This window comes from Molothrus aeneus, chromosome 24 (genome assembly GCF_037042795.1).
Source record: "Molothrus aeneus isolate 106 chromosome 24, BPBGC_Maene_1.0, whole genome shotgun sequence".
NCBI lineage: Eukaryota > Metazoa > Chordata > Aves > Passeriformes > Icteridae > Molothrus > Molothrus aeneus.
Genome location: NC_089669.1, coordinates 2390021 through 2408959, shown reverse-complemented (window position 1 = coordinate 2408959; position 18939 = coordinate 2390021). Strand labels below are relative to the sequence as shown.

At 58.3% G+C, this 18939-nt stretch overlaps 1 protein-coding gene across 1 annotated transcript in view; it reads right to left on the bottom strand.

Moving 5' to 3' along the window:
* Positions 1–18939, bottom strand: part of FOXP4 (forkhead box P4) — a 38722-nt gene that overhangs the window by 2064 nt on the left and 17719 nt on the right. The window contains exons 4-15 of the mRNA XM_066565238.1: positions 18577–18663; positions 13079–13226; positions 12300–12504; positions 11932–12036; positions 8951–9038; positions 7181–7264; positions 6312–6513; positions 6141–6217; positions 5911–6012; positions 1585–1706; positions 1411–1477; positions 891–1057 (exon numbers count right to left, since the gene is read on the bottom strand). Of these exons, the coding sequence (XP_066421335.1) occupies positions 891–1057; positions 1411–1477; positions 1585–1706; positions 5911–6012; positions 6141–6217; positions 6312–6513; positions 7181–7264; positions 8951–9038; positions 11932–12036; positions 12300–12504; positions 13079–13226; positions 18577–18663 (1454 nt within the window). The remainder of the gene's footprint in view (positions 1–890; positions 1058–1410; positions 1478–1584; positions 1707–5910; positions 6013–6140; positions 6218–6311; positions 6514–7180; positions 7265–8950; positions 9039–11931; positions 12037–12299; positions 12505–13078; positions 13227–18576; positions 18664–18939) is intronic.

Below are 18939 nucleotides of genomic sequence, written 5' to 3'. Positions count from 1 at the left end.
TTTCTGGTCCAGAACCCTCCCTCACCCTGGGAGCAGGAGCCAAAACCCCCTTTGCTCTGAGAGCTGCCCTCAAGCAGCTCCTGGTGGCTGTGGGGAAGGAGAGCCTTCAGCCTCAGGGCGTGGGTCCCACCACCCAAACTCCCTGAAATTCTTGGTCCAGAACCTCCCTCACCCTGCGAGCAGGAGCCAAAACCCTCCTAGCTCTGAGGACAGGAGCCAAAACCCCCCTCACACTGGAATAGGAGCCCACAAGCAGCTCCTGCTGGCTGTGGGGAAGGGGAGCCTTCAGCCTCAGGGAGCTGATCCCATCACCCAAAACTCCCTGAATTATTTGGTCCAGAGCCCCCTCACCCTGGGGATGGGAGCCCAAACCCCCTTTGCTCTGAGAGCTGCCCACAAGCAGCTCCTGCTGGCTGTGGGGAAGGGGAGCCTTCAGCCTCGGGGAGCTGATCCCATCACCCAAGACTCCCAGAGGTTTTTCGTCCAGAACCCCCTCACTGGGGATGAGAGCCTACAAGCAGCTCCTGGTGACTGTGGGAAGGCTTCAGCCTCGGGGAGTGGGTCCCACCACCCCAAACTCCCCGAAATCCTTGGTCCAGAACACCCCTCACCCTGGGAGCAGGAGCCAAAACCTCCCTTGCTCTGAGAGCTGCTTGTGGGTGGTGTGTGGCTGTGGGGAAGGAGAGCCTTCAGCCTCAGGGAGTGGGTCCCACCACCCAAAACTCCCTGAAATTCTTGGTCCAGAACCTCCTTACCTTGGGGACAGGAGCCCAAACCCCCTCGCCCTGGTGACGGGACCCCAAACCCCCTCGCCCTGGTGACGGGAGCTGCCAGTGCCCCACGTGCCAGCCTCCCTGAGCAGCCCTGTGCCCTGGCAGGGCCAGGCTGACCTGTACTGCTGTGGGGACAGGCGGGGGCTGTTGCTGCCGTTGCTGTTGACCTGCTCCACGGTGCTGCTGACGTCGTCGTGGCCCACGTGCAGCATGGCACTGGCCGAGCTGGTGTTGATCATGGTGGGGCTGTTGAGCAGGGGGAAGCTGCTCTCTGCCAGTGCAGCCTGTGACAGGGAGCGTGAAGGGATGTGGAATTTAGGTTGGAAGGGCCTTAAATCACATCTCATCCCACCCCCCCCTGTGGTGGGCAGGGACACCTTTCACTATCCCAGGTTGTTCCAAGCCCTGTCCAGCCTGGCCTTGGAGACTCCCAGGGATGGAGTCTGTGCCAGGGCTTCCCCACCCTCACAGGGAATGATCTCTTCCATACATCAAACCTAAATTTCCCCCTCTTTCAACTTGAACCCATCCCCCTTGCCCCTCATTTCCTGACGAGATGCAAGACCCCGGTAGAGAACAGGACTGTGGAGGGTTCAGTGTCCCCATGTCCCTGTCAGTGCCAGGGCTGGGTCCTTACCTGGTAACTTGCATTAAGTGCTCCATAACCGAGTCCTGAAATCATATTTTTGACTAAGGTGGGACTCCTGCAGGAAGAGAGAGAACAGAGGGATGCAAGGCTGAGCATTCCCAGCCTGGGGACCGGGGTTGGTGGCAGCTCTGGGGCTGTGTCCCACAGGGAAGGAGCACCCACCCTGTCATCTTTGGTGGCCTTCTCTTTTGGTACTCGTGCTCGTCCACGGTCCACACGGCGCCCTTGACGTTCTCCACGCGCACGAAGCACTTGTGCAGGCTCAGGTTGTGGCGCACGGCGTTCTGCGGGCACACGGGCCTCAGTGCCACGGCCTTGCCATCCTCCCCCCTGCCCAGCCCCACACCTCCTGGGGGCGTCCTGCCCCCCAAAAAAGCCCCCTGGGTGCTCCCTGACCCCATTGGCACCGAGTGGTCTGGACCTCACTTGGAGCCTGATGCTGAGGAAGGTGGGGACAGGGTGGGACAAGGGACGGCAGCTTCACGGCAGCTCTGGTGATGCTCAGCAAAGCCAGCTCCTCTTTCCCTTCCTTTTTCCCCCCCCCCCCCCACCCCTCCCCTGTCGTTTTGGTCCTTTCCCTCCCTTTCTTCTTTACATCGACCATCTTTACATTTCTAAATGTAAAATAAAGAGACACACACGTAGGCAGACAGCGCAGCCCCGAGAGATACCAGCTCCCTTTTCCCCTTCCAACTCCCTGCCATTTGCTACTGCCCCTATTTCATTACCAATTTTAATTTGCCTCTAATTAAATCCTGTGTATTTTTCCGACTCACTTGCTAATCCATGAGGGAGGCAGGAGGCTGGAGTGGAATCTCTCCGAGCTATAATTACAAAGGGCCTAATCACGCCGGGGCTCTGCCTTTGAATAAATTTCCTTGCATTAAGGTTCTCAGATTCTCTGCCTTGCAAATGAGAATGACCCCAATTTCAGGAAGTTGGCCTCGGAGGGGTTTTTTTTTCTCTCCTTTTTTTTTTTTTTATTTCGAGTCCTGATTCGTGATGAGAGACTAATTCGTTACGCTAAAACATTAACAGCAATTTAAAAGGTCGAACGGGGGCTGTATAAACAAAGGAGCCTGGCCAGCACAACAAGGCAAGAGGAGACACAAGGACTGAGCCCCCCCCGTGCCTTCGAGTGCCAGAGTGCCCAGAACTCAGCAAATGGCACCAGCATCTGGATTGGAATTTGAGGAGAAAAACAAAGCTGGGCTCTCCCCTTGTCATCCATTTGTCCATCCATCTATGGATCCATCCATGGATCCATCCATGGATCCATCCATGGATCCCTCCATCCATCCATGGATCCATCCATCCCTCAATCCATCCATGGATCCATCCATCCCTCAATCCATCCATGGATCCATCCATCTATCCCTCCATCCACCCATGGATCCATCCATGGATCCATCCCTCCATCCATGGATCCCTCCATCCATCCATCCATGGATCCATCCATCCATGGATCCCTCCATCCACCCACCCAGCAGGGACAGGCTCCTGTGACCCCTTGGGGACCCTCTGTGAGCAGCTCCCAGGGTCCCGGGGAGGGAGCCCCAGGCCCAGCCAGGGCTGCCTGGTGGGATTTTGGGGGCACCCCTGGGTCACAGCAGGACTCTGACCCAGCTCCTCGGGGGACAGCTGGTGTGGCTGAAGCCAGGCCCTGTGTCCCAGCCTCGTGTCACTGTCACCCAGAGGGACATGCTCCATTTGGGCCGTGCCCTGGCACTGGGCTGTGGCACCCCTTGGCCCCACACTCTGCTCTGGCAGCACCCAGACAGGGACAGGGAGACATCCCAGGGACCTGGAGTTCCAAGAGGGACCCCAGGGAGCAGGACAAGCCCTTGTCCCCCACTCTGTCCTCACCCCAGGACTGTCCTGTCACTGTCCCTGAGAGCACACACAGGATGTCCCTCCCTGCCAGGCAGGGTCCTGCCCACACTCCCTCCTTCCTTTTCCCCCAACAAAGCCCTGGCTGCAGCCAGGAGTGTGGCAAAGTCAGAACTCCCCCTGCCCAGTGTCCCCTTTTTGCCCTGGTGACATCCCCTGCTCTGAGTCATGGTGAGGATGGGCTTGGGAAGGCTCAGCTGGGGATAAAATAAAATAAAATATAAAATAAAATAAAACAAAATCAAAAACATAAAATAAAATAAAATAAATAAAATAACATAAGATCAAGTAAAATAAAATAAAATAAATAAAATAAAATTTAAAAATAACATAAAATAAAATAAAATAAAATAAAATAAAATAAAATAAAATAAAATAAAATAAAATAAAATAAAATAAAATAAAATAAAATAAAATAAAATAAAATAAAATAAAATAAAATAAAATAATAAACCCTGGCAGTGGGCAGGGTGTGATCCTGCACCCCTGGAGCCTGGCATGCCCCATCCCTGTGCTGCTGCCAGGTCACAGAGGAGGTCCCAGGCCAGCCCCTGTTTGGGGACAGAGGGGACATGTCCCCTGCCTCAGCCTGAGGTGGTTTTGTGTTTCCAGGCAGTGTTTGCTCAGAGCCAGGCCCAGCTGCTCTGTTTGCTTCTCATCTCTCTCCTCTAATGATGTTTGCTCTGCACCCTCCACCCACTCCCTGGGCCCTGCTGGGGTCTCCCTGTGGCTTCCCCACCTTGGTCCCCAGCACTCCTGTCCCATCCCAGGGGGGAGCTACAGGAAAGGAGGGAAACACCCCAGAAAAGTGGTTTTCAAGGAGAGGAAATATGTTATTTTTTACTGTGTATCCCCCTCCAGAAGAAGCCTGGCCTTGGGCACTGCAAGTTGTGAAGGGAGTTATCCTTCCCCCCCTCAAGCTCTTTTTAATCCCTTTTTGGTGGCAGAACAGGAAAAAAAAAAAAAAGAATAAAAAAAAAGGGAAGCAGAAAACTGAGGGATGCCCTTCTCCAAGTCTGCCCTTGCTAACACGGGGTATGTGGAAACTGCAAAAAAACCCCAAAATATTTATTCCTTTCAGCAACAAAAAGGCAGGAAAAAGGAAATTTCACCTCATTGCAGAGGGGGAAACTGAGGCTCTGGGGGCAGTGATGCCACAGAGGGCTCTGCCCCATTGCTGCCACCCTGTCCCCATTCCAGGGGTTTGCCAAAATGCCTGATATCCACCCAAAAGCTTCCCAGGGAAGCAAAGCCAGGATCTGCAGCAGCAACACACGGGGGCCCTGAGCTCCTGGAGAATGGATTCCTCCTTCTCAAGCCTCTCCAAAAGCTCCATCTCACTTGCACCTTGCTGATTTTAATTATTTTTATTTGAACTAGCAGGTTTCCCTCTGCCTCTTCACTCCTTGCTGTCCTGAGCAGGAGGAGAGCTGAAGCTGCCTCTCAGTAAATATGGGCAGCAGGAAACAACAAATAAATAAATCTTTCCTGGTTGAGACAAGAAGTGAATCACAGAATCACAGAACTGCTCCTTCTACACCCCCCCTGCTCCTCTCAGATGGCTTTTCCCATTTTGATTTCTAAAAAAAACCAAGAGGGAGCAGCCCCAGCACTCATGTGCTGCTCCAAAATTCACTCCAGCAGTGAATTCTCCCCAAAATCCAATCCAGTTTTGGGGAGAATTCACCCCCCCGAAATTCATTCTCGCCAGGCTGGCGACAAAACCTCCTCAGTGACAAAAACTTTTGTCTGTGAGAGGGGTGGGGGGGAGCTGATGGGTACAGGCAGCTGTTTGGGGGGTGGCAGAGGGGTTTCCCTGCTGATGGTCCCCCTGCCACCCCCTCTCATCCCTCCCTGCATTCCCAGCCACCAGCAGTGTCACCTGCCCCCAGGTTATCATTAACCTCATTTGCTATTTCCAGTCTCTCTCTCTCTCCTGCCTCTGCCCTTGTTCTCCACAGAAAATCCCTGGATTTTACCACACAGCCCTTTGCTGTATCCCACTGTAGGGATGATGCATCACCACAGCCCAGTGAGGCGTTTTGGGGGGGGGGCAAAAAAAGTGGGATTTGGTCCTAAAATAATTTCTTACAGCATTTTAGAGCTGGGCAATGAATTGGTCCTTGAGCACAGGAGCATCTCCTGCAGCAGCCAGGCCTGGGTGGGATGGGGTGAGGCATGGGGGGAATGGGGTGAGGAAAGGGGGGAATGGGGTGAGCCCAGGGTGGGTTGAGGTGAAGTCTGGGTGGGTTGAGGTGAGCCCAAGATGGGATGGGGTGAGCCTGAGGGAAATGGGGTGAGCCCAGAGAGGGTTGGAGTGAGCCTGGGAGAAATGGGGTGAGCCTGGGAGAAATGGGGTGAGCCCAGGCTGGGCTGGGGAGAGCCTGGGGTGGGTTGAAGTGAGCCCAGGGTGGGTTGAGGTGAGGTCTAGGTGAGCTGGGGTGAGCCCAAGGTGGGATGGGGTGAGCCAGAGTAGGACGGAGTGAGCCTGGGCTGAGATGGGCTGAGCCCAGAGAGGGTTGGGGTGAGCCTGGGGTTAATGGGGTGAGCCTGGGGTTAATGGGGTGAGCCCAGGGTGCCAGGCAGAGCTGCTCTCACCTTCCAGGTGGCCGTGTTCCTCCGGAAGTAGGCGAACATCCGCGTGAACCAGTTATAGATTTCATTCAACGTTAGCTGCCTGTCGGGGGTCTCCAGGATGGCCTGGGCAGCCAGACAGGGGACAAGGCTGTCACTTGTGAGGTTTGACACCCATCCCAAGGGGTTCAGCAGGTGGGAAGGGGGGCTGAGGGAGGGTTTTGGGGTGCAGAGCTGGTCCATGTGGCTCTCACCTGCCGGATGAGCGAGGCGTACGTGAAGGGCGGCCGGACGTCGGCGTTTTTGTAAAACTCGTGATTCTGCGCGAGCTCTGCAGGGACACAACAAACAGAGGGGACAGGGGCTGGAGTGCAAGGACCCTCTGAGCCCCTCAGGAGGGCGCTGAGCCCCAGCCCAGAGCTCACCTGAAGAGATTGGGGTGCAGAACTTGTCCGAGTTCCTCCTGCGGATGGGCCCCACGTTGTGTAAAGTGGAAGAGCTGATGACGGAGGGGCCCTGCCGCAGGGGGGTGATGGGCGCCGTGGCCGAGGTGGGGGGATGAGGTAAACCGTCAGGAAACGTGTCAGAAGTGCTCTTGGAGAGGCTGGCACTGGAGACCAGGTTCAGCTGCACGGACAGGCAGGGAGGGAAGGGGTTGGGAAGGCTGGGAGAGCATCGGGAACGGCGGTGGTGGTGCCAAAGGAGGTGGGGAGGGGATGGCAGGGGAGGGGGCTTGGTGGGCTTGGAAAGGGTGGGATGCAGTCAGGGGGTGGGGATGGACCCAGAGGATGGGAATTAACCCATGGGGTGGTGATGAACCTGTGGGATGGGAATTAACCCATGGGGTGGTGATGAACCTGTGGGATGGGAATTAACCCATGGGATGGGGGTGAATCCATGGGATGGGAATTAACCCATGGGATGGGGGTGAATCCATGGGATGAGGGTGAATCCATGGGATGGTAATTAACCCATGGGATGTGGGTGAATTTGTGGGATGGAGATGAATTCATGGGATGGGGGTGCAAGAGTGGGATGGGGTGAACCTGTGGAATGGGGATGACTCCCTGGGATGGGAATTAACCCATGGGATGGGGATGAACCCATGGGAGAAACCCATGGGATGGGGATGCACCCACTCCATGTCAGAGCTGGTGGAGCAGCTGCATTTGCCAGACGGTGGCCAGGGCACATCCATCCCCCAGAGCCCAGCCAGGTGACCGTGCACAGGGCGGGGAGGGGACAGCAGGCATCAGGGAGGGGACAAAGAGGGCAGGAAGGGACTCACGCTTACAGGCTGGCTGAAAGGCTTTGGCTCTGAAGGCCTCATGTGGAGATGGGCCATCATTGCTTGGAGACGCTCGCTCTCCTTGGCCAGCTGGGGGAGGCAGGAAGCAGGACAGGGATGGTCACACAGTGCCAAAGTCACCATGGAGGTGCCCACGGCCTGGAGGAGCTGCCACGAGCCCCCAAACCTGGTCTGGACAGGCAGCAACCCCCAGGGTGTCCCCCCAGGTGCCACCTCCTGCCTCGTTCCTGAGAACCCCAGTGGGGCTGTGGCCTGTGGGGGCTGCTGCACCCACCATGGAGGAGGGCACAGGGGCCACTCCAGCTCCGTGTGTGCATCGGGAAAGATCCACAGAGCCACTCCCAGAGCCCCCAGGCTGCCCCCCACCAGCAGGGCCACCCACAACAGCCCTGGGTGCTCTTGTCCCCGTGCCCGCTGTCACTGTCCTGTCCCCTCTGCCTCCCCAGCAGCTCCCTGTCCATCGGTCCATCCATCCCCCAGCGCTCCCACATCGCTGTAATTGCTCCCTGCCTGTTTACTCCCTGCACAGAGCAGAGGCTGAAATATTCACTGTGGCACCAGGAAGGATTTTGAGCCCGGCGCAGCCGATGGGATCTGACACCCCACTCCCCTCCCGTCACCTTCCCTTTCCACCGGGACCCCTCAAGCTCGGGGGAGTCCCCACGCTCCAGCCAAGCCCCCTGGCAGGGCTAGGCGAGGAAGGGGTTAAAAGCAGGAGTTTGCAGCAAGTTTGGAGCAGCTCGGTGCTTTCTCTGCCGCGGTGCTCATTAGAGCTGACAGCTCTCCCCTCGTGATGCAGCCGGCACAGCGGGAGCTCCGCGCTCCAAACTTTCTAATTGGTGGCTCCGTGGCAGGTTCCTCTCTGCACACACAGCTCTGCTCTCACCCTTCAGCTCTTTTTTTTTTTTTTTTTTTATTATTATTATTATTTTTTCCCTCCTCTCCTTTTCCTTTCCCTCCCCTCTTTAAGCCCCAGTAATTGCTTTCAAGCTTTGGTGAGGTGTGGGGAGCAGGATGGATGGCAGGGATGGCCTGAGAGGGTGCAGCCTCCACAGCCACCCAGGTCTGGCTGTGTCCCCCCATCCCACAGACCCTGTCAGGACCCTAATTCTGGGTGGGGGAGTCCCAAGGGTGCTGCAGATCGTGTCCTGCTGTGTCGTGTCACCAGTGTGTCCCCTGTGGTGTCACACACACCACGCTGATCCCCTGCCACCCCAAGCATTGTCCCACCATGGGGGTGACCCCCCTGCCCCATCTCATTTTCCAACCCCCCCCCATTTTCTCCCCCCTTTTTCCCCCCCCTCTTTTCTCCATTAACAGAATTATGCAGAGCACGCTGGGGGCTCAGAGAGGCTGGCAAAAGCACTATTTAAAGAACTGCCTGGCCAAAAATAGCACCCCAAAGTTGGGCTCCAAAGACCACGCTCAGCCACCAAAATAAGTGGCCTGGTTTTCAAACAGCCCCGTGGCTCCCAGGGAGGTGGCACAGCCCATGTGGGGACAAACCCTCCCATTTTCCACATCTGTGGCATCTCCTTTTACCCACAGGGACATTTTGGGATGAGAGGGGAATGAGTTTGAGGGCTTGATTTCCACCTGGATGCAGGATTCCTATCTGGGAAATAATGTTTAAAGCAAGCCCCCACTTGGGTGGTTACAGTCCCTAATCCTGTAACCTTCTCCTGAGGGGAGCACAGGGTGACAAAGAGGTGGCTTTTTGTCCCTGTTTCCACGGGGCTGGGGTGGGACACCCACCTGTATCTCCAGCTGCTGTACCACCTGCATCTGGACTCGACACTGGGCTGTGCTCCGGTCATCAAGTGCATGTTCTGTGTTGAGGTGTCTGTGAGGAGAACACGGAGGTTTGGTTAGGCCTGGGCATGCCCAACACTCAGCCCCTCTGCTGGGGCCACACCTGGGATCAGCCCTGACCTGCAAATTGCTCAGGGATGCTCCAGTACCGCTGCCCAAAGCGGGTTGGGCACGAGGGAAACTGAGGCACGGAGGCGACTGAGCAAACCAGGCTGTGGCACCACCCCAAAGCCGGGCTGGAGGACACTCAGCCCTACCCCAGGCAGCCCCAGGGCGTTCAGGAGCAGCCTCTGGCACAGGGAAAGCCCCGTGGAGGTTCCTGGAGCAGGCAGGAGGTGCCAGCAGGACCTGAGGAGCAGGTTCCCAGGACAAAGGCAGCGCCTTCCACGCTCTGAGGAAAGCCCTGAGGGCAGAAGGTGCCATTTCCAGGCTGTTCCCCTCCATTTCCAGGCTGTTCCCCTTCCTGCCTCATGTTTATGAGGTGCTTGCTTTAGGAAGCACCAGGACCTTTGGTCCCTGCTGCCCTCCCTCCTCCTCAGGGAGGGGAAGGGCTCCTGGTGACAGAGCCAGGGACATCCAGCAAAGCACCAGCCTGGGGACACAGCCAGCCCTGAGGATGTCACAAGGCCAGGCCATGTCCTTGCTGGGGTGGGCACGAACCTGGGGCGGCCTCACTGGAGGAGCAGCATGGTTTGGAGAGGGATTCTGGGGAAATGCCACCCTGGGAACAGCCCAAAAGGTGATGCTGGGGGGTCCCAGGGGCTGTGTGCCAGGTGCTCCCCAGGACTAAGGCTGAGACACCCCAGAGAAGGCGCCTCAGCCTCCCCAGGCTGGCTCTGGAGCAGGGCAGGAGTCTCACCCTGCTGCCTGTGAGAGCCTCCCAGCCCCAGCGTGCACAGACACGTCAGGGAGCCAGGCCCTGCTGCCAAACCCATCTGTGAGCAAAGCCCCCAGAGCCCCAGCCCTGCTCCTCTCCCTGCCTGGCACAGCCAGGGCACGGCTGCTTCTCCGGGGGAACAAAGCCAGGTGGGAATGGAGCCATTTCCCACTGACCCCCACCCCAACCCAGCACAGCTCCGAGGCCACGCGGCCCCTGCCAGCCCAGCACAGACCACCCCAGCTGCCCATGGAGGGGATGCCCAGGAGATGCCCAGGGGATGCCCAGGGGAGGCTCCAAGCTGCTGCCCAGACTCAAGGCAGGCTCCAGCTCCAGCTGAGCTTGGCCTTTGGGAGCTGCAAATTTTCTGTCTGTCTGTCCCACACCCCAACATGTGCCCAGGTTGGCAAGGAGGGGACAGAAACCCTTCCCCAGTGCTGCTGAGGGGCTGCCCTCATGCCCAGGTTGGCAAGGAGGGGACAGAAACCCTTCCCCAGTGCTGCTGAGGGGCTGCCCTCGTGCCCAGGGTGGCAAGGAGGGGACAGAAACCCTTCCCCAGTGCTGCTGAGGGGCTGCCCTCGTGCCCAGGTTGGCAAGGAGGGGACCCTGCCTGGCACAGCACAGCTCTGCCAGCCCCATCACCCAGCTCTGGGCATTCCCTGCCAGCTCCAGCTGCAGTTCCCAACCTGGAGCTTGCTCATCTGCCCCGTGCCACTCGGACATGCCCTGCCAGGCAGGAGGAGATGCCTTATCTGGGTTCACCCCATGACTCAGAGGCAGAGGAAGGAGGACACAGGAGGCTGAATCATCCTTCACTCATCCCCGGGCTGCCTTCACACCTCCTCATCCTCCCGGGCAAGGCCTCTAGTGGTTTGGCACAGTCCAAGGGATGTTCCCACCCAGAGCCAACCCTCAGAGGGTGGCAGAGGACAGAGGATGAGTTTGGAACACCCCAAAACCAAAACCTGCCCGCTGCAGAGCGCGGTGCTCGGCGAGCAGACAGCCGGGGAGGCGGGGGAAGGAGCCCCGTCAGCTCCTTCTGATGTCTTTGCTAAAAATCCTGGCTACAAAGAGATCTAATTGCAAATGAACTAATTAAGTAAACCTCTGACGATGCGTGAAAACAATTTGTTTGACCCTGACGCTAGCAGAGGGCTCTCAGACAGCAGAGTTAATCAGTCAGCGCCGGAGCCCACAAGCGGTGTCAGCGGTGCCATCTGCCATCTGCTGCCTCCCCCCCCCGTGTCCCCAGCAGGGCTGCCAGCCCCCCTCGCCTGCTGCCCGGGCTCTGGCCTCCTCCAGATCATTCACTCATCCCATGGCTTGGCTTGGAAGTGCTCATAAAGCTCATCCCATTCCACCTTTGCCACGGGCAGGGTCACCTTCCACTCCAAGCCAGCCCGGCCTTGGACGTTTCCGAGGATGGGACAACACCAGCAGCAACTCCTGCTGGGTTTTCTCCTCCTCCATGTGGTCACCTAGCTCAGGGTACACACTATGGGATGCCTGGTCTCCTGTTTTCTCCTCCATGAGGTCACCTAGCTCAGGGTACACACTTTGGGATGCATGGATCCTGTTTTCTCCTCCTCCATGAGGTCACCTAGCTGAAGGTACACACTTTGGGATGCCTGGACCAACTCCCAAGATCTTCCCCTCCATCAGGTGCATTCTGTCCTTGATGGAATGCAGGGACAGAATCATCCTCTTTGAGATGCCTGGTCTCCTGTTTTCTCCTCCTCCATGAGGTCACCTAGCTCAGGGTACACACTTTGGGATGCCTGGTCTCCTGTTTTCTCCTCCATGAGGTCACCTAGCTCAGGATACACATTTTAGGATGCCTGGTCTCCTGTTTTCTCCTCCATGTGGTCACCTAGCTCAGGGTACACATTTTAGGATGCCTGGTCTCCTGTTTTCTCCTCCATGAGGTCACCTAGCTCAGGGTACACACTTTGGGATGCCTGGACCAACTCTCAAGATCTTCCCCTCCACCAGGTGCATTCTGTCCCAGCTGGGACAGAAAAACCTGCCCCAAAGAGGTGGCACTTACTTGACAAACTGCCCCAAGTCCTCACAGAGGGTTTCGCAGCCAGGCCACTTGCACTCTCCGTGGCCGTAGAGCGGGTGGGAGCCGGGGGTCTCTTCGTGGGAAGAGCTGCACAAGAGGGAAAGGGGCCTTCAGATGGGGCAGCTGGGATGCTCCAGCATTCCCAGGCAAGGGGACAACCCTGGGGCACCCACGGGACCCCCACAGTGACAGCCCCCTGTCCTCTGTGGGTGCAGCAAAACAGTGCCAGGCTTCTTTTATGGGGTGGGCAGAAACCCCCATCCCTCCCAGCCCTGTGGGTGATGGATCCCAGCCCCTTCCACCTCTCCAGGAAGAAAAACACAAAGTGCCAGGGCCCGACCCGGCTCTACCTGTCCCTTCTGGGCGTGTGCATGGTGCTCTGTCCATTGGGCAGAGGGTGGTGGGAAATGGGAGGCGAGACCTTGGCGGCCGAAAACGAGGTAGAGTTGGAGGTGTTGGTGGTGAGGTCAAGACCTTCCTGCTTAATGCTGTCATCCACGGGCTGGGTGGCCGTGACCTCCTTCCAGAGCTGCTGGAGGTCTGAGGGGCAAACAGCTGAGGCACAGGAGAGAGTGAGCAATGTCAGCAGGGACACGAGGCAGCAGCCAGGGCTTCCTCCCTGCTCCCTGACTCCCCAGATCTCACCCAGCACTGGGAGAGCATCACCTGGAGCTGGGCACAGCAAGGAGAGGCTGCGGAAACACAGAGCAAGGCACCTGCAGCACTCACAGAGCTGTTCCCAGAAGGGAGGAGAGCCTGATTTCCCAAATCCTGGCACCCTCCTGCCAGAGGAAGAGGTGCCCCAAATCCTGACCCTCCTCTGCCAGAGCAAGAGGTATCCCAAATCCTGGCACCCCCTTGCCAGGGTACCCCAAATGCTGACACTCCTCTGCTACAGAAGAGTTGTCCCAAATCCTGGCACTCCTCTGCTAGAGGAAGAGGTGCCCCAACCCTGCACCCCTCTGGAACCCAGACCCCAACCCTGCACATCTCCAACTGCTGACACCATCACCCCCCAAACTTTGGGGGCATCACAAAACCCAACACCACAGCCCCTCCCCAGCCCCCCTCACCCAGATCTGGGCAAGCTCCAGCCCAGGACCCCCCCTCCCCAGGCCGTGGTGCTTACCTTGGGGCAGGGTCTGCAGGGGCACCGTGCCCTGCCCCGGCGGGAGGCTCACCAGGCCCTGGCGCTGCAGGTTTAACAGGTGCTGCTGCTGGAGCTGCTGCATCTGCAGGAGCTGCTGCTGGAAGGCCAGCTGCTTGTTCCCCAACGGCTGCTGAGACAAAAGGAGGGACAAATCCGAGCTTTATTCCCGGCCTGGCAGGGCAGGAGGGGGTTGGAGGTGGCGGCGAGGGGCGCTGGCAGCGAGGGGTGGCGGCGCTGGGGACGCCGCGCCCGGCGGTGCCTCCATCCTGCTGCGGGGCCTGCTCGGCTCAGAGGCTTTGATCTATCGGAAGAGGAGGGGAAGGAAAGGGAAAAGGGGAAGGGAAAAATAAAGCGCTGGAAAGAAAAGGGAGAGAGAGGAGCTGGGGGTTTGCTCGGAGGAACACGCAAAGCTCGGCTTGGGGGGGTCCCACGGGGGAGGCTCAGCTGTGGGGTTGGTGTAAAAAAAAGGGGGGGTCCCAGCAGGCAACAGGCACAGAACCCTCCTGTAAGGCAGAAATTTATCCCTGTTTGTCAAAAATGACTGTTAGGAGCCCTTTCTTGGTGAAGGGGTGGAACTGGTGCAGGGAAGGGGGTGCCCCGTGCCAGGGCTGGTGTCCCCACCCCAGCCACAGCCACCCCCCAAGAAAGTGACTCTCCCTCACCCCCTGGAGCTGGCCAGGCTCTGACCAGCATCGCTGGCCCTAAACTAGTTAGGCAGGATGGGGCCCTGGGGAGGCGCCGAGAAATCCATGAGAATTAAGTGAAGGGGAGAGAATTCAATTAGGGCTGGGGACAGGCAGCTGCTAATCCGAGCTGGCCGGGAGAGGGGAGCTGCCCCGGGGCTGCCCGGCCTCATTAGTGGGGCAGGCGGCTCCGTGACCCCGTGAACCCCCCCAAGCCCCCCTGCTTGGGCAGACGGTGCCGGCGGGGAGCCAGGCTGGGGCACATCCCCCCCTCGCTGCACTCTGCAGCCCCCCAAAGGAGAATTTCCATGTTCGTGCTCTGACTGAGCAGCACGAGAGCTCTGCAGGCAGGATGGCCTTGTTTTGTGAGCATCAGGGGAGTCAGGCCCCTCAGGCACTGGGAATTCCAGGGAACTGGTGATCCCTGAGGCTGCATCAACAGGGAGCAGCAGCCAGACTCTCTGTGGCAATCCCCGTCCCTGACTGAGTCTGGGGCCATCCCCGTCCCTGACTGAGTCTGGGGCCATCCCCGTCCCTGACTGAGTCTGGGGCCATCCCCGTCCCTGACGGAGTCTGGGGTCACACCCAGGGTCTCACTGGATTCAGGTGGATCCCTGTGGATGTTGTTGATGCTCAGCCTTGGCTTTGTGAATCAGAGAGTGAGGATGGGCTCCAAACCCCTCTCTGCAACATCAGGCACCACCACGAGTCCTGTCTAGGGTACAGACTGTGTTTAATTCCAGTTTCTCAGCCTCAGGGAGATGTGTGGGCTCTCCCTGTCCTCTCCACCTCTTGGCCACAGTGGAATTGCCTCCCCAGAGTCAGACCTGGATCCTCCCTGGCTCTGTCTCAGCCCTGCACCTCTGAGGCTTAAAGATCAAGGCACAAATCAAAGCAATTCCTGCTCAGTGAAGAGAAATCCCCGACTCCTGAGCCACTTGGGCTCCAGGCCATGGGATCAGCAGGATGGAGGGAAAAGGGCAGGACCAGGCTGCAGCCTGAGAGCTTTAACAGCTTCTCTGTCCCCCAGGGTGTCCCCTCCTGGCGAGGGGAAGCTCTGCCACTGTGTGGGATGGACACACTGTCCTTGCCTTGCTGAAACAGCAGCTGGGATGGGATGGGATGAGATGGGATGAGATGGGAAGGGATGGGATGGGATGGGATGGGATGGGATGGGATGGGATGGGATGGGATGGGATGGGATGGGATGGGATGGGATGGGATGGGATGGGATGGGATGGGATGGGATTCTCCTCCCCTTCCCGGCTCCACCACCGCCCTCCCCCAGGGCCCTGGGGCAGGCCCAAGCTCTGCTCCAGCACAGCCTCATCCACGTCACTTCCAGGCTGAGCTGCTGGGAGTGGGTGAGGTCAGGAGGATCCCTGGGCACGTTGCCTGCATCCCACAGCCCAGCCAGGCTCTCCTGACCTGGCCTGGCTGGATTCAGACCCCCTGACGCTGTTGAACCTGGTGATGTGAAGGTTGAACCTTCACGTGCCTCAAATCCATGTCCCTCCAGCTTCCACAGACCAGGAACAGGAGGAGCAGCCCCAGGAACACAAATCCAAACCAAACCAAGGCTTGACCCAAGGGGAAGCCAATCTGCCACCCCTAGGGAACACCTGTGGCACCACAGACCTCTAAAGCCCTGAGTGGTGGGTGAAGGGATGCAGAGCCATCCACCAGCCCACAGGCTTCAAGCCAAGCTTTCCCTGGAGAAACCAGGCTGGGGAGAGCCTGGATGACAGCTCCAGCTTTCCCAAAAACCTCACAGCCCGCTGATCCTCATGACTCCCATTTCCCCTTGGAAAAGCCACTCCCAGAGGAGCTGGGGCCGAATCCTGGGCTTGGCCCCCCCCAGCTCATTCCCAGCCCATTCCCAGCCCATTGCCAGCACATTTCCAGCTTGGGGCTGCATCCCAGAGGCCTGGCTCCCCCAGCTCATTCCCAGCCCATTGCCAGCCCATTCCCAACACATTCTTGGCTTGGGGCTGGGGGTTTGCAGCATCCCTGAGGCTTGGCTCCCCCAGCTCATCCCCATCTCATTCCCAGCCCATTCCTGGGACTGGGGGATTGCAGCATCCCTGAGGCCTGGCTCTCCCAGCTCATTTCCAGCCCATTCCCAGCGTGGGGCTGGGGGTCTGCAGCATCACCAAGGTTTGGTTCCCCAGCTCATTCCCAGCTCATTCCCAGCTCATTCCCAGCTCATTCCCAGCATAGGGCTGGGGGTCTGCAGCATCACCAAGGTTTGGCTCCCCAAGCCCATTCCCAGCTCATTTCCAGCCCATTCCCAGCCCATTCCCAGCGTGGGGCTGGGGGTCTGCAGCATCCCCGTGCATTAGATGCAGCTGAGTGGGTGCAGCCACCGGGGCAGGAGGCGCCGTCACTTTGATTTATGAGCACATCAGGAGGAGTTTGCGCCGTGACACGCGGGACTGACAGCAGCACTTCATTAAGCTGACACCAGGGTTAGGAGCCAGCAGCTCCCCCTCCCCACCCTGCCTGTCTCAGCACAGGACAACCCCTGCCCTCAGCAGCTCTGGGCACACACTGGGACCTTCCCAGGAGATGTGGGGGGCTCTGCACCCCGTGGCTCCTCCAAGCATCCTGGGAGGAGCAGGATGGGAGACATGAGCACAGCTCCTTGTTTCCCCCACACCCAGGATGCTGCTGGAGGCTGGGGGGTGGCTCTCACACCCCAGCACAGCAAAATGCTCCAGGAATGGCTGGGATGTGCCACAGCTCAGCCCCATCCCGGTGGGATGCATGGATTCATGGATCAGCTGCCTTGCTCTGGCCCTTCCTCATGGCCCCAGAGTGGCACAGCACCCATGGACACAGAGCATCCTTAGGGACAGGATGCTGCTGACAGGCTCTTCACACACATTTCCATCCTCTTGTCTGTCCTTCCCTTCTCTGAGGCATTCCCCATCCCAGGGAGATCAGAGCTGCTCCTCCCAGAGATGCTGGCCCTGCTCCTGGCTCCTTCCTGGTGTCCTTCCCACCTGCAGATCCCACTCCAAGCTGCTGACTCATGGAGAGGAGCCCTTGGAATAAGGCAGAGGGGAAGTAGAAGGTGCTGGGTTTACAAACCCTGCAGCAGGACCGGAATTAAATCTGGCCGTGGGTTTCCAGGAAAGATCCAAGGGCGGCTCTGTGGAGGCATCCCAGACACTCCAGCTCTTCTCTGAGTGTCAGGGAAGCCACAGCATCACCATTCCCAGCAGGCAAACATCAACACAGACTTTAGGAACACCACCCACCCAAATTTTTGGGGTGAAACCAAAGCTTATCCAAGGATTTTGAAGAAGGGAAACACTGACATCCCCTTGCTGAGACCCCCTCAGTGCTTTTCCCAGCAGGAAAGCTGGACACACACCCCTCCAGCAGCATCCAACACCCCTTCCCCCCCCTTGCTACACCCTTTCTTGTTGGATAAATTTCCCATCTCCTCTGTAGCATTTAATTAAAAGTTAACACGAGCTTTTTAAAGCGGAGCCCGCTAAGCAAGCGCTTTGTTAGAGCTTAATTATATCCCTGCTCAGTACTGCAAGAGAACATCACCAGGGCCAGCAGGAAAGTCCTTGAGGAAGCTCACATTTACACCTCCCCCATTTCCCCAAGCGCCAGCAGCTCCTGGAGATGGTTCTGATAACCCTGACCCTGTAAATTCACCCACACCCCACAGTGAGAGCCTGCCTGAGGCTGCAGCAGGTGACCCTGAGCCCCTGCAGCCACCCTGGTCCCCTGATGCCAGTGTGGCTTTGCCAGTTGTGGCACCCCAACACACAGACTGGGCTTAAAATCTTCCCTCCCTGCCAAAAAACTGCTGGACTTTGGGAGGAGTGATGGCCACAAACAGCCCCAGTACCCCAGTATTGCAGGGACGTGGAGGGAGTGGCTCAGGAACAGGTCCCTTGTCACTTGGAGCCCATGGAAGGACACTCAGGGGAGGGGCAGCAATGCCAGACATGAATTCTGCAAAACTGCACAGCAAAAAAAACCCCTGTGAAGCATTTTTTGGCAAGAGAGAGGGGCAAAAATACCCAAGGGAAAGGAAGGGAGCAGTGCTGTCTGCTGGCTGGGCTCTGTCCCCAGCCTCTGCGCGACCAGCACGTCCCCAAAACACAGCCACAGCCCCTTGGGGGGCATCACTGTGCCCTTGGGGGCAAAAACTCCTGTGTAAAGGGGTTCTGCAAGATTGCTGCAACCGCAGGGGCACAAAATGAGTCTCCAGCAGGCACTGCCAGCATGATCCTGGGGCTGAGAGCCCTGCCCACCTCAGAGTCTCCTGTTGGAAGAGCCCTTTCCTAGGATCACTGCTGTTTGCCACATTCCCTGGGCTTTGGAGAGCCACCCTTTTCCTTCCTGGCAGGAAAAGCCCAGCTCTGGTTGCCACTCACCAGGGCACTGCCGTGCCAGCTCAGCCAGGACTGGGCTGCCCAAGCTGAGCCTGGCAGGGCTGGGCTGAGCCTTCTGATCCCACCACGGGGGGATGTGGGGAGCCCTCGCTCTGTGATGGAAGGATGGCACCTGTCCCTGTCACCAGGGAGGGTCCAGTGCCCCTCCAGGGCTGCCCCACACCCCCCACATCTTGTGGATGCACCAGATCACAGAGAGGGAGGAAGAGGAGGAGGAAAATGAGGAAGAACAACAACTCCCAGCGACAGGACTGGTCACCCTGGCACCCTCAGAGCAGGATGTCCCATGTCCCATTGCCGTGGGCTCCCTGGGGGTTGTCCCACACCCTGTTTTGTGCTGGTTCCCCCCCTGGTGCCCTCCAGGTGAGCTCACCTCTTTGGGTTGCTGCTTTCCGGCTTGCTGCTGGGTCAACAGCTGCAGGTGAAGCTGCTCCTGCTGCTTCTTGTAGTATTCCTGCAGCTGGGAAGGGGAGAGAGCAAGGGATCAGCAGTGGAACCACCCCAGTGCCCACCTCACCCACCCCAGTGCCCACCTCACCCACCCCAGTGCCAGGGCTCTGCCACAGCCACTCCAGCTCCTGGCACTGTCCCCAGGCCAGGCTCCCTGTGTCACCTGGAGCAGGGCAGGAGGGAAAGCACCAACCAGAGGAACCCGGGGCATGCATTGCCAAGGGTTCTGGATGCACCTGGCCCTTGGACCCCCCAAACACCCCCCAATGCCCACCCTGATGTTTAT